Source organism: Oncorhynchus clarkii, chromosome 13, assembly GCF_045791955.1.
Source record: "Oncorhynchus clarkii lewisi isolate Uvic-CL-2024 chromosome 13, UVic_Ocla_1.0, whole genome shotgun sequence".
In the NCBI taxonomy this organism is placed as follows: domain Eukaryota; kingdom Metazoa; phylum Chordata; class Actinopteri; order Salmoniformes; family Salmonidae; genus Oncorhynchus; species Oncorhynchus clarkii.
In genome coordinates, this window is record NC_092159.1 from 26,722,060 (window position 1) to 26,735,551 (window position 13,492).

General features: G+C 41.3%; 1 protein-coding gene across 1 annotated transcript in view; it reads left to right on the forward strand.

Moving 5' to 3' along the window:
• The first annotated feature begins 3,544 nt into the window (after positions 1–3,544).
• Positions 3,545–13,492, forward strand: part of LOC139423871 (CSC1-like protein 2) — an 83,696-nt gene continuing 73,748 nt past the window's right edge. The window contains exons 1-2 of the mRNA XM_071175513.1: positions 3,545–3,748; positions 8,310–8,389. Of these exons, the coding sequence (XP_071031614.1) occupies positions 3,575–3,748; positions 8,310–8,389 (254 nt within the window). The 5' untranslated portion in view covers positions 3,545–3,574. The remainder of the gene's footprint in view (positions 3,749–8,309; positions 8,390–13,492) is intronic.

The following is a 13,492-nucleotide window of genomic DNA, read 5'->3' on the forward strand; positions in this document are numbered from 1 at the left end:
CTAGGTCTTAACTTTTTCACATGTGAGTTCCAAATATCTCTAATGGTCGCCACAGCTTAAGTTTTATACACGTGATGTCAGAATGCACTCACTGTTCCAAAATGTGATTGTTACACAATAGGACAGTTCACACATGCTGTCTGCTAATTATGTGTAGGGTATGTTTCAACCTGTCCATTTCAAATTATTTTCTAACGGTTTGAATTGAGTTGTGTTCTGCCGCCTCATTAATTCACGTAGAAGTAGCCCATTTCAGTGTTGCAGACAATTTATGTTTGTCCAACTCAGTAAAGCCTCAAACTTCCCTCTTCGAGGAGAGCTCTTCCCCATTTTTTCCGCACATGAAGTATGCAGACATTTGCGCAGTCTTACACGAACTGGCACTTTTTGGGGGCTGGCGTTCACATTGTTTTTTTCCTTACAATAATAATTTTGGACATGTGCGTTCCTATCAAAGTAAGTGCCTTATTTTCTGTATATCGTGTTGTTTCTACTGTAGCATACAGTATGTAAACTCAGCAAAAAAATAAACATCCCTTTTTCAGGACCCTGTCCTTTAAAGATTATTCGTAAAAATCCAAATGAACTTCACAGATCTTCATTATAAAGGGTTTAAACACGGTTTTCCATGCTTGTTCAATGAACCATAAACAATTCATGAACATGCACATGTGGAACTGTCGTTAAGACAGTTATGAAAATTTAGGACACTAAAGAGGCCTTTCTACTGACTCTGAAAAACACCAAAAGAAAGATGCCCAGGGTCCCTGCTCATCTGTGTGAACGTGCCTTAGGCATGCTGCAAGGAGGCATGAGGATTGCAGATGTGGCCAGGGCAATAAATTGCAATGTCTGTACTGTAAGACGCCTAAGACGGCGCTACAGGGAGACAGGACGGACAGCTGATCGTCCTCGCGGTGGCAGACCACGTGTAACAACACCTGCACAGGATCGGTACATTCGAACATCACACCTGCGGGACAGGTACAGGATGGCAACAACAACTGCCCAAGTTACACCAGGAACGCACAGTCCCTCCATCAGTGCTCACTGTCCGCAATAGGCTGAGGCTGGACTGAGGGCTTGTAGGCCTGTTGTCTGGTGAGGACTTGCCTTACATCACTGGCAACAACGTCACCTATGGACACAAACCCACCGTCTAAAGACCAGACAAGTGCTCATCACTGATGAGTCATGGTTTTGTCTCACCAGGGGTGATGGTCTGATTCTTGTTTATCGTCAAAGGAATGAGCGTTTCACAGAGGCCTGTACTCTGGAGAGGGATTTATTTGGAGGTGGAGGGTCCATCAGGTTCTGGGGCTGTGTGTCAGCATCATCGGACTGAGCTTGTTGTCATTGCAGGCAATCTCAACGCTGTGCGTTACAGGGAAGACATCCTCCTCCCTCATGTGGTACCCTTCCTGCAGGCTCATCCTGACATGACCCTCCAGGATGACAATGCCACCAGCCATACTGCTCATTCTGTGCGTGATTTCCTGCAAGACGGGTGTCAGTGTTCTGCCATGTCCAGGGACGAGCCCGGATCTCAATCCCATTGAGCACGTCTGGGACCTGTTGGATTAGAGGGTGAGGGCTAGGGCCATTTCACCCCCCCAGAAATGTCTGGGAACTTGCAGGTGCCTTGGTGGAAGAGTGAGGTAACATCTCACAGCAAGAATTGGCAAATCTGGTGCAGTCCAAGAGCAGGAGATTCACTGCAGTACTTAATGCATCTGGTAGCCACACCAGATACTGACTGTGTCCCTTTGTTCAGGGACACACACCATTTTGGTTAGTCACATGTCTGTGGAACTTGTACAGTTTCTGTTGTTGAATCTTATGTTCATACAAATATTTACACGTTAAGTTTGCTGAAAATAAACGCAGTTGACAGTGAGGCCGTTTCTTTATTTGCAGAGTTTATTTATTTATTTTACCTTTTATTTAACTAGGCAAGTCAGTTAAGAACAAATTCTTATTTTCAATGACGGTCTAGGAACAGTGGGTTAACTGCCTGTTCAGGGGCAGAACGACAGATTTGTACCTTGTCAGCTCGGGGATTTGAACTTGCAACCTTTCGGTTACTAGTCCAACGCTCTAACCACTAGGCTACCCTGCTACCCTACACTACCATTCAAAAGTTTGGGGTCACTTAGAAATGTCCTTGTTTTTGAAAAAAAAAAATTTGGGACCATTTTAAAATAACATCAAATTGATCAGAAATACAGTGTAGACATTGTTAATGTTGTAAATGACTATTGTATCTGGAATATCTACATGGGTGTAAAGAAGCCCATTATCAACAACCATCACTCCTGTGTTCCAATGGCATGTTGTGTTAGCTAATCCAAGTTTAGCATTTTAAACCCTGTTGCAATTGTTAGCACAGCTGAAAATTGTTGTTCTAAGGAAGCAATAAAACTGGCCTTCTTTAGACTAGTTTGTGGCTACGTGCCAAGGCAAAATCATTGCCGCAACGTCGGAAAAATATCTGCGGTGTGTTTTTGAAGATGGTCAAACAGTCCACATTTTAATTTTGCTCTGCAAACAAAACAAGTAATTAATAGAAAAGCCAGACTACTCCATAGTAGAATAGTTCATCCATTTACCTAGTCGGCTTGTTGTTTTGTGTTCAATGCAAGGGAAATATTCCTCTCGAGGCGCATTCAATTATGAGTGCAATAGTGGGAAAACAGCAGTTTTAATGGGCTTTGTTAAAAGCTGTCCATTCCCATTCTATTTATTTCTCAACTCCTGAATATGCGCAAACTCCACCTTTTTTTAAACTTTTAGTTTTTAGTAGTGGTATTGTTAAGCATTTTACCGCTCCGAAATTCGCCATGAGTGCACAGGGGTGAGTGGAGCTAAATAAAACACGGGTCAATTGCAGAGAGATTTGATGTAAAACACCACCCTACCTCATAACTTTTTTTTTTAGAGTGACTTCAATTGTGATGAGACGGGTTACATTTTGACTTGAGCAAGAGTAGTGGCAATTCTCCCTAGGCTTTGCCACCACATGTTATTGGGCAAAAAGGGGGCATGTATGTTGATGTAATTGTAATCCAAACCAACCCTCATGTAAGTTGGGATGAACTCTCAAAACCTTTTGGACAAGACTTACTTTATGACCAAAATTATCCTATTTACACTTTGTAGTACATTTTGGCACTAGAATATAGTATATCATATCAATACCATAATGGCCACATAGAGTTGTATGGTTTAACTTTGCAATCAATGGTTTTTGTTTGGCATACTTGTAAAGTGACAATTCTGTTACTGTGAAGTGCCCTTAACAAGCTTATTCTGCTTTGTGAAATGGTCCTTAGCGGCACGGCACTTGCTCTATTTATGGAATTGTGTTCACAACATGTTCTAGTTTTAGAAACAGTAATTTACAAAGATCTGAGGTTTCAGATATTTTCAGATTTCTGTGTGGTTTATCTAGATATCTGAAATAGGTGGTTTCACTTTCCTTTTCCCTCCTTCCTTCCACGATAGGTTCCCAGGAAGATGCGGCTGTGAGCTTGCTCAGAGTGCTGATCCTGTGGGTCTTCACCTGATCGTGACCATGGGGATATGGCCGGGGGGTGTCCGGGCCTGCATTGCAGGCCAGGAGAACTGCTCTGCCAACAATGAATCCAAGGACTACTGTTACTCTGCCCGAATCCGCAGCACCGTGCTTCAGGGCCTACCCTTTGGAGGCGTCCCCACAGTCCTTGCGCTGGACTTTATGTGCTTCCTGGTGAGTCTGCCTAGAGATCAGTCTTGCCTGAATTTCAAATAGATTCCTAGACCCATTCCAGTGCTGCAGGATCTTTTAGCTCTCCCCCGTAGTTAATTTATTGACTTATGTCACTGATTCATTGGCCAGAGATTCTACTTACCTGGGATCCCAGGTCTGTGTACAGCAATACTTCTAACCTGAAGGTCCATATTTGAGAAAAGGTGTCCTTATGACTTTATGTGAACCTACAACAATCACATGTGTACATATCTGTGTGTGTGTGTGTTTACAGTGCCTTCTGAAAGTATTCAGACCCCTTTTCCACATTTTGTTACATTACGGCCTTACTCTAAAATAGATTTTTTTAAATTATTCAGCAATCTACACACAATACCCCATAATGACAAAGCGAAAACAGGTTTTTAGAATTCTTTGCAAATGAATATATATCTAAAATATATATATTATTTACAGAAGTATTCAGACCCTTTGCTATGAGACTCAAATTGACAATTTGAGCTCCGGTGCATCCTGTTTCCATTGATCATCCTTGAGATGTTTCTACAACTTGGAGTCCATCTATGGTAAATAAAATTGATTGGGCATGATTTGGAAAGGCACACACCTGTGTGTATATATAAGATCCCCACAGTTGACAGTGCATGTCAGAGCACAAACCAAGCCATGAGGTCGAAAGAATTGTCCATAAACCTCTGAGACAGGATTGTGTTAAGGCACAGATCTGGGGAACGGCACCAAAAAGAGTCTGCAATATTGAAGGTTCCCAAGAACACAGTGGCCTCCATCATTCTTAAATGGAAGAAGTTTTGAACCACCAAGACTCTTCCTAGAGCTGGCCACCCTGTCAAACTGAGCATTCGTAGGAGAAGGGCCTTGGTCAGGGAGGTGACCAAGAACCCGATGGTCACTCTGAAAGAGCTCTGAAGTTCCTCTGTGGAGATGGGATAATCTTCCAGAAGGACAACCATCTCTGCAGCACTCCACCAATCAGGCCTTTATGGTAGAGTGGCCAGACGGAAGCCACTCCTCAGGAAAAGGCACATGATAGCCCGCTTTGAGTCTGACAAAAGGCACCTAAAGACTCTCGGATCATGAGAAACAAGATTCTCCGGTCTGATGAAAGCAAGATTGAACTCTTTGGCCTGAATGCCAAGCGTCCCTCCTAGAGGAAACCTGGCACCATCCCTACAGTGAAGCATGGTGGTGGCAGCATCAGGCTGTGGTGATGTTTTTCAGTGGCAGGGACTGGAAGACTAGTCGTGATCGAGGAAAAGATGAACGGAGCAACATACAGAAAGATCCTTGATGAAAACCTGCTCTAGAGCTCTCAGGACCTCAGACTGGGGTAAAGGTTCTCCTTTCAACAGGACAATGACCCTAAACACACAGACAATGCAGGAGTGGCTTTGGGACAAGTCTCAATGTCCCAGCTTGAACCTGATCGAACATCTCTGGGGAGACCTGCAAATGGCTGTGCAGCAGCGCTCCCAATCCAACCTGACAGAACTTCAGAGAAGAATGGGAGAACTCCCTAAATACAGGTGTGCCAAGCTTGTAGCTTCCTACCCAAGAAGACTAATCACTGCCAAATGTTCTTCAACAAAGTACTGAGTAAAGTGTCTGAATAATTATGTAAATGTAATGTTTCAGTTATTATTTTAGGTTAGCAAACATTTCTAAAAAACAGTTCTTGCTTTGTCATTATACTGTATTTATTATTTTTTGAATTGACTGGAAGTTAACACTGCTTGAGATACCTTGCCGTTTTGGAGACCTTGTCTCCAGCAATGTTTACTTTTTAACTTTTTTTTTCTCCAAAATGTCAAGGTGTCTCAAGCAGTGTTAACTTACAGTCAATTCAAAAAGCAAATATAACTTTAACTTAAAAAATATAACATACATTTTATTTTACATTCCAATTAAATAATTTTATAAGTCTCATGCCACTGACTGAATCGAATTGAATGGAATGACCCCAACCCTGATTAGTGTATTATGTACTTTATGTAGCCAGGCAACAAGGGTACGGTCATATTTGTTGCGATTGTCTTTCAACATCCTGCGCATTAAAACACAGGGAGATTTTGTTAAATATTCTATATATTTGTCTAAACAACTTAGTAACGTGCACAGAATTTGAAAGATATGGTTATCTGCTGAGGAAAACAAAAAACACAAATATAAAGTACAGATCAGAAGTAGAAATGGGCTTTTTTTTTTAAAAACAAGGACATTTTTTTTTGTCCTTTTAAAATCACATCCAATTGATCAGAAATACAGTGTAGACATTAATGTTGTAAATGACTGTAGCTGGAAACAGCTGACTTCATTTAAAAAAAATGGAATATCTACATATGCATAAAGAGGCCTATTATCAGAAACCATCATTCCTGTGTTCCAATGGCATGTTGTGTTAGCTTATCCAAGTTTATGATTTTAAAAGGCTAATTGATCATTAGAAAACCATTTTGCAATTATGTTAGCACAGTTGAAAACTGTTCTGATTTGAAGAAGCAATACACCTGGCCTAGTTGAGTATCTGGAGCATCAGCATTTGTGGGTTTGATTACAGGCACAAAATGGCCAGAAACAAAGCACTTTCTTCTGAAACTCATCAGTCTCTTCTTGGTCTGAGAAATGAAGGCTATTCCATGCGAGAAATTGCCAAGAAACTGAAGATCTCGTACAACGCTGTGTACTACTCCCTTCACAGAACAGCGCAAACTGGCACTAACCAGAATAGAAAGAGTGGGAGGTCCCGGTGCATAACTGAGCAAGAGGACAAGTACATTAGTGTCTAGTTTGAGAAACAGATACCTCACAAGTCCTCAACTGGCAGCTTCATTAAATAATACCCGCGAACACCATTCTCAACTCAACAGTGAAGAGGCGACTCTGGAATGCTGGCCTTCTAGACAGAGTTGCAAAGAAAAATCCATATCTCAGACTGGCCAATACATAGAAAAGATTAAGATGGGCAAAAGAACATTGACACTGGACAGAGGAAGATTGGGGGGAAAAAAGTGTTGTGGACAGACTAATTTAAGTCAATAACTGTACATCTATGAAATAGATGTGTCCAGAATGCGTTTTCATTCAAAATGACAGGGTCACAAATTTCATAATGTGTGCCTGTGCACTCAAAGATCCCTGTCTCTCACGGATTTTGTTTCTCAGGACAATGTCACGTTGATGCTCATAAAGTAGCATATAGCAGGTCCCCTTCCCAAAACAGGTTTCTGACCTCAAGTCTTGTCTATTCCTGGTTAAATAAAATATACTAACATGGACATGACATCATAACATGATGAACGGATGAAAAGGCTAGATAGTTTAGTCAATTTATTTCATGTCATTACTCAGTATTTGTCAGCGTAAGGAAAGTGTGAAATAAATATGCATTTTTGGAATCTGAGTAATGTGAGTGCTGGCCTTTTTTATACTTTTACTTTTTTTTATCCTTTAGAATTAAGCACCAATGTTGCTTCTTTTTATTGTCATCCTCTAATCATACTACATTTACCTCAATATGAAGTGGGGTCTGAATGATTGACACCCTTGAGAAAGATGAGCAATAATGACTGTATAAAATACATCATTCAAATACTGAGCTATGCAAAAAAAATGTTAAATTATATTTTATAGAATTACTCAAAGATTTTGTTTAACATTTAATATTTTTTTTTTCCTCAAGAAGGTAGGGTTGACACTCCTAAATATTCTTAAATCTCGGACCAAAAGGCTCCTTAACAGCTTCTACCCCCAAGCCAGAAGAATGCGGAACAATTAATCAAATGGCCACCCGGACTATTTACATTGACACCCCCTCTCCCTTTGTTTTTACACTGCAGCTACTCCCTATTTATTATCTATGCATAGTCACTTCACCCCTACTTACATGTTCAAAATACCTCGACTAACCTGTACCCCCGCACATTGACTCAGCCTCTTTATTTTTGTGCTACTTTTTTATTTTTATTTTCTTAACCAGCAATGCAGTTCAAGAAAGAGTTAAGGGCTTGTAAGTAAGCATTTCACAGTAACCTGTGTGTATTCAGATCGGAGCATGTGACAAATAAGATTTGATTTTAAATAAATTAATTACGTTTTTTTTTTGTTTTGGTTGTGTTTCAGATTATTTAGTGCTCAGTAGAAATAAAAGGTAAATCATTTCATTTTGGAGTCACTTTTATTGTAAGTAAGAATAGAAAATGTTTCTGAACACTTCTACATGAATGTGAGTAAGAAAGTTTGAGGGTCAAAGATCATAACCCCAAGACATTTTGAAATCTTTCCAATTTTTGGAGCGTACAATATTGCTTGGTATTTGTACATGTTTTCCCGTCATTATTGTTAATCTTTATCAAGGGTGTCCATCATTTTGGAGCCCGGTAAGTGCTTACTTACTGGTCTTAGAACATGGTTTTAGAACAGCAGTGACATTGCTATAAAATCAATTTCAACATTTGAGTGATACACCATATGTTCTTGCGGCTTCACCTGAAAAACACCAATGAAGATGTAAATCATATAGCATTACTTTCCTCTGTGCTTTCAGGTGCTTCTATTTATCTTCTCAATATTGCGGAAAGTGGCCTGGGATTATGGACGCTTGGCATTGGTGACAGACGCTGACAGGTAGGCCTAACAAATGACTCTGAGGTGTTACATCACACTCGCATGAGTACACACGCACTGCCCTGGTGTAGTCCTACTGATCATTGGCTCTTGTCTGTTGAATTGTGAGAATTACTTGCCTATTATGACCGTGTGCCTTTAGTAACCCCATCACCATTCCTTCCTACCTCTTCCTTCAGGATTATTGGTTTGCAAGTCATTCAGGGAGACTTGTTTCACTGTCACTTACAGTGGGGCAAAAAAGTATTTAGTCAGCCACCAATTGTGCAAGTTCTCCCACTTAAAAAGATGAGAGGCCTGTAATTTTCATCATAGGTACACTTCAACTATGACAGACACAATGAGAAAAGAAAATCCAGAAAATCACATTGTAGGATTTTTTTTTCTTCTATTTTTGTTTCATCAGACCAGAAGACATTTCTCCAAAAAGTACGATATTTGTCCCCATGTGCAGTTGCAAACGGTAGTTTGGCTTTTTTATGGCGGCTTTGGAGCAGTGGCTTCTTCCTTGCTGAGCGGCCTTTCAGGTTATGTTGATATAGGACTCGTTTTACTGTGGATATAGATACTTTTGTTGTTCTGGGATTGATTTGCACTTTTCGCACCAATGTACGTTCCTCTCTAGGAGACAGAATGCGTCTCCTTCCTGTGTGGTATGACGGCTCTGTGGTCCCATGGTGTTTATACTTGCGTACTATTGTTTGTTCAGATGAATGTGGTACCTTCAGGCATTTGGAAATTGCTCCCAAGGATGAACCAGACCTGTGGAGGTCTACAATTTTTTTTATGAGGTCTTGGCTGAATTCTTTTGATTTTACCATGATGTCAAGCAAAGAGGCAAATTCAAACACACTCTTTGCGGAGTAAATAAAAAAACAAAAAAATGTGTCATGCTAACATAAGCATTTCTTGGCAGTGACTTTTCTATGAAAACCAAATTGTGGTTTGGGGTCACTCCTTAGATCAGTCTAATCTCGTGTAATTTGATCAACTACACTGCTCAAAAAAATAAAGGGAACACTTAAACAACACAATGTAACTCCAAGTCAATCACACTTCTGTGAAATCAAACTGTCCACTTAGGAAGCAACACTGATTAACAATACATTTTACATGCTCTTGTGCAAATGGAATAGACAACAGGTGGAAATCATAGGCAATTAGCAAGACACCCCCAATAAGGAGTGGTTCTGTAACCACAGACCACTTCTCAGTTCCTATGATTCCTGGCTGATGTTTTGGTCACTTTTGAATGCTGGCGGTGCTTTCACTCTAGTGGTAGCATGAGACGGAGTCTACAACCCACACAAGTGGCTCAGGTAGTGCAGCTCATCCAGGATGCCACATCAATGCGAGCTGTGGCAAGAAGGTTTGCTGTGTCTGTCAGCGTAGTGTCCAGAGCATGGAGGCGCTACCAGGAGACAGGCCAGTACATCAGGAGATGTGGAGGAGGCCGTAGGTAATGAGGGCCCGACGTCCACAGGTGGGGGTTGTGCTTACAGCCCAACACCGTGCAGGACGTTTGGCATTTGCCAGAGAACACCAAGATTGGCAAATTCGCCACTGGCACCCTGTGCTCTTCACAGATGAAAGCAGGTTCACACTGAGCACGTGACAGACGTCACAGAGTCTGGAGACGCCGTGGAGAACGTTCTGCTGCCTCCAACATCGTCCAGCATGACCGGTTTGGCGGTGGGTCAGTCATGGTGTGGGGTGGCATTTCTTTGGGGGGCCGCACAGCCCTCCATGTGCTCGCCAGAGGTAGCCTGACTGCCATTAGGTACCGAGATGAGATCCTCAGACCCCTTGTGAGACTATATGCTGGTGCGGTTGGTCCTGGGTTCCTCCTAATGCAAGACAATGCTAGACCTCATGTGGCTGGAGTGTGTCAGCAGTTCCTGCAAGTGGAAGGCATTGATGCTATGGACTGGCCCGCCCGTTCCCCAGACCTGAATCCAATTGAACACACCTGGGACATCATGTCTCGCTCAATCCACCAACGCCACGTTGCACCACAGACTGTCCAGGAGTTGGCAGATGCTTTAGTCCAGGTCTGGGAGGAGATCCCTCAGGAGACCATCCGCCACCTCATCAGGAGCATGCCCAGGCGTTGTAGGGTGGTCATACAGGCACGTGGAGGCCACACACACTACTGAACCTCATTTTGACTTGTTTTAAGGACATTACATCAAAGTTGGATCAGCCTGTAGTGTGGTTTTCCACTTTAATTTTGAGTGTCACTCCAAATCCAGATCTCCATGGGTTGATAAATTTGATTTCCATTGATAATTTTTGTGTGATTTTGTTGTCAGCACATTCAACTATGTAAAGAAAAAAGTATTTAATAAGAATATTTCATTAATTCAGATCTAGGATGTGTTATTTTAGTGTTCCCTTTATTTTTTTGAGCAGTGTACTTTGCAACTCTCTGCAGTTGCAAAGTAGCTAAAAAGTAGTAATTAGTTGCAAAGTTGCTAATTAGCTAAAGTTGTCTGTGATGTGATTCAAACATGCAACCTTTGGGGTAGCTTGACTTTTGCGATATACGCCCACCCATCCTCTCCGACCAACCTTTCATATTTGGCTTAAAGGTAGACTCTGAAATGACATTGCCAAGAGCAGATCCGCAGATGTTGCGGTAAGTGAGATGCAAGACTTTGCTCCCACACAGTAGCTGCGCATGTATGGGACCAAAACAGTGAGGGAGTTTAGCCTTGCGCTTCAATGCTCTTAGGTTGTTGCGGAAATTGACCCACTATGCTGTTGACTTTGTGCACCTAGGTCATATCACTGTGTCTACCTGTAGCCCTTTACACTCGCACTCGTATAGGTTGAAAATAGCCGATTTTGGCACTGATAAGCGCCTAAATTGGAATACAGTGACTGTACAGTAACCATCACAACAGTAATTGTGATGGAGGATGCAGGGTTGTGTGCCAAACCAAGCAACTACAAGTGTCCTTTCTCTAGTTCCTCACTGGCACAGCTAGGAGAACCCCCCCCCCCCAAAAAAAAACAAACATTATAGTCGAAGACTCTTCTTTGAGTCATAAAACTGCATCGAAATGACTTAGGAACTTTGCACATTTTGGAGAGGTTTGTGGCCACAGTTAGTCCTCTCACTCAAACCCTTGTCATTGTTTTGTAATGTGTTGCACCTACCCCACATTTTCCACGAATAATATGTTGTTACTGAATGTATCTGGAGTATTTTCAGATTTAATTTCAACAAATACAGTGAAAAGTACAGTGAATGTAAAATGGACTTACAATTAACACTGCAACAACAGGTGAACTGCTGTGTCCTCAATTTTGACCTAATCATTTCCCCATAATATCCAAACTGTTCCATTTCAATTGCTTATATATATATTCTTTTCATATTTCTTCAGCAAGAAACATTTTATTTACACCCTATCCAAATAGGCCAATTCTCACGTGTGTAAAGGGTTTTAAGTAACCATCTGTCTTTTTGTAATCGTACCCAATGTAACGTATACTAATGAGTGTCTCCGCTTTACATTTACTATGTTACGTCTAGTCTTTGATGCCAGGCTGTTTTTCATTATAATGTATTAAACTAATAGAGTAAAAATCCAACTCAGAGTTGATTACTCTTTTTTTAGTGTGATTTTAGTCAACTCTTGCAATTTTACACTTGACTGTTAATTCAAAACACAGAACTCCACCAGTGTACATTTCTCTATCAGTTTACTACTACTACTGAAGTGTAAGGGTGATGCCTTAATTGCAACAATGTGTCACATTATGGTAACTAGCAAAGTGATATCCAATCCCTGTTGTAAATCCAACTCAAGGGAAGATATCCAGCAATTTCACTCAGGACTTGCATTCAGAAAGCCTGTCCGAGCAGAAAGTTAGAAGAATATGATCGTAAACAATCAATGTACATGCAAAATGACAGATATTAAAATAAACAATTAAAAAAAAAAAATCTTCCCTCAACAGAGCATGCTGGGAAATATGACAGAGGCCCCTCCCACATTTGTGGATATTCCATAGATTTAACTCCCTCTCTCTGGTAACTCTTAATTGAGTTAAAAGTACTCTGTCCCAACTAACTCCAGAGAGCGTATCACTCTGCCAGTTAAGGTAACTCAAGTAGAGTTAATTTAACCCAAATTATTTTAACACTGTGATTTAAAGTCTCCTTGATTTACTGTGTACCAATCCTGGATGGCCCCTTTTAAGTACAATAATAGTTGAAGACTTATTTGGTTATTTTAAAGTGACCTGGGTCTACTTATGGATATGATTCTAAGTGCTATGTGTCTTTTGCCTTTCTGAAATAGTTCTGTCCTCCCATTCATTTAAAGGACAGAGAGATATGGGCAAACCGTTTCCTGCTGTAGTCCCACAACTGACTAGACAATCTCTTTTGCGCCACATACTTCCTGTTTTCTTGTCTGTCCCGCTTGCTCTCCTTCTCCCTTGTCACTCCCTACACACACACACACACACACACACTAGTGCTGAGTCATTCATGCTTTTTGAAGTTGGTTTCTGTTCGGTTTTCGAAAAATTGGTTAGATTTAAAAAAAAATGTAACTACCCATAATAAAACAATTAGCTAATAAAAGCCCCATGATGGCAGTGACTGCCCATTTTACTGCCTATCAATTAATTCATTCACAACTTTACTTCCTCTCATGTGGTCTGTGTGTGGTCTTGTTCCCCTGGTCAGTCGATGAATTGCATCAACCTATGGGTGAATTTCTGCCAGATCATAGCCAAAATAAGTTTCCCAGCTTTCCAAAAAATGTACGCTGCCGACAGAAGTGGAGTCGACGCCTGTGCATCGGCCGTATGGTTGCATACTGCTCAGCGCTGTAGTAACTTTCCACACATTTGTTAATCGCTCAACACACACAGCTGTTTTCTTGCTTTCATGGGCTCTCTTTCAGAGCTGCGACGAGGCAGGTGTCACCAGTGGTTGTATGTCCTTGTGCGGTGAGGGGATGGGGGGGGGGGGGGGGGGGCGACGACACCACATCTTCCTATGGCTCTAATAAACCTCTCCTGCCTCGATATATTGTAACATCCAATTTGTTGATACTTCAGGATTTCTATCCAGGACTAACC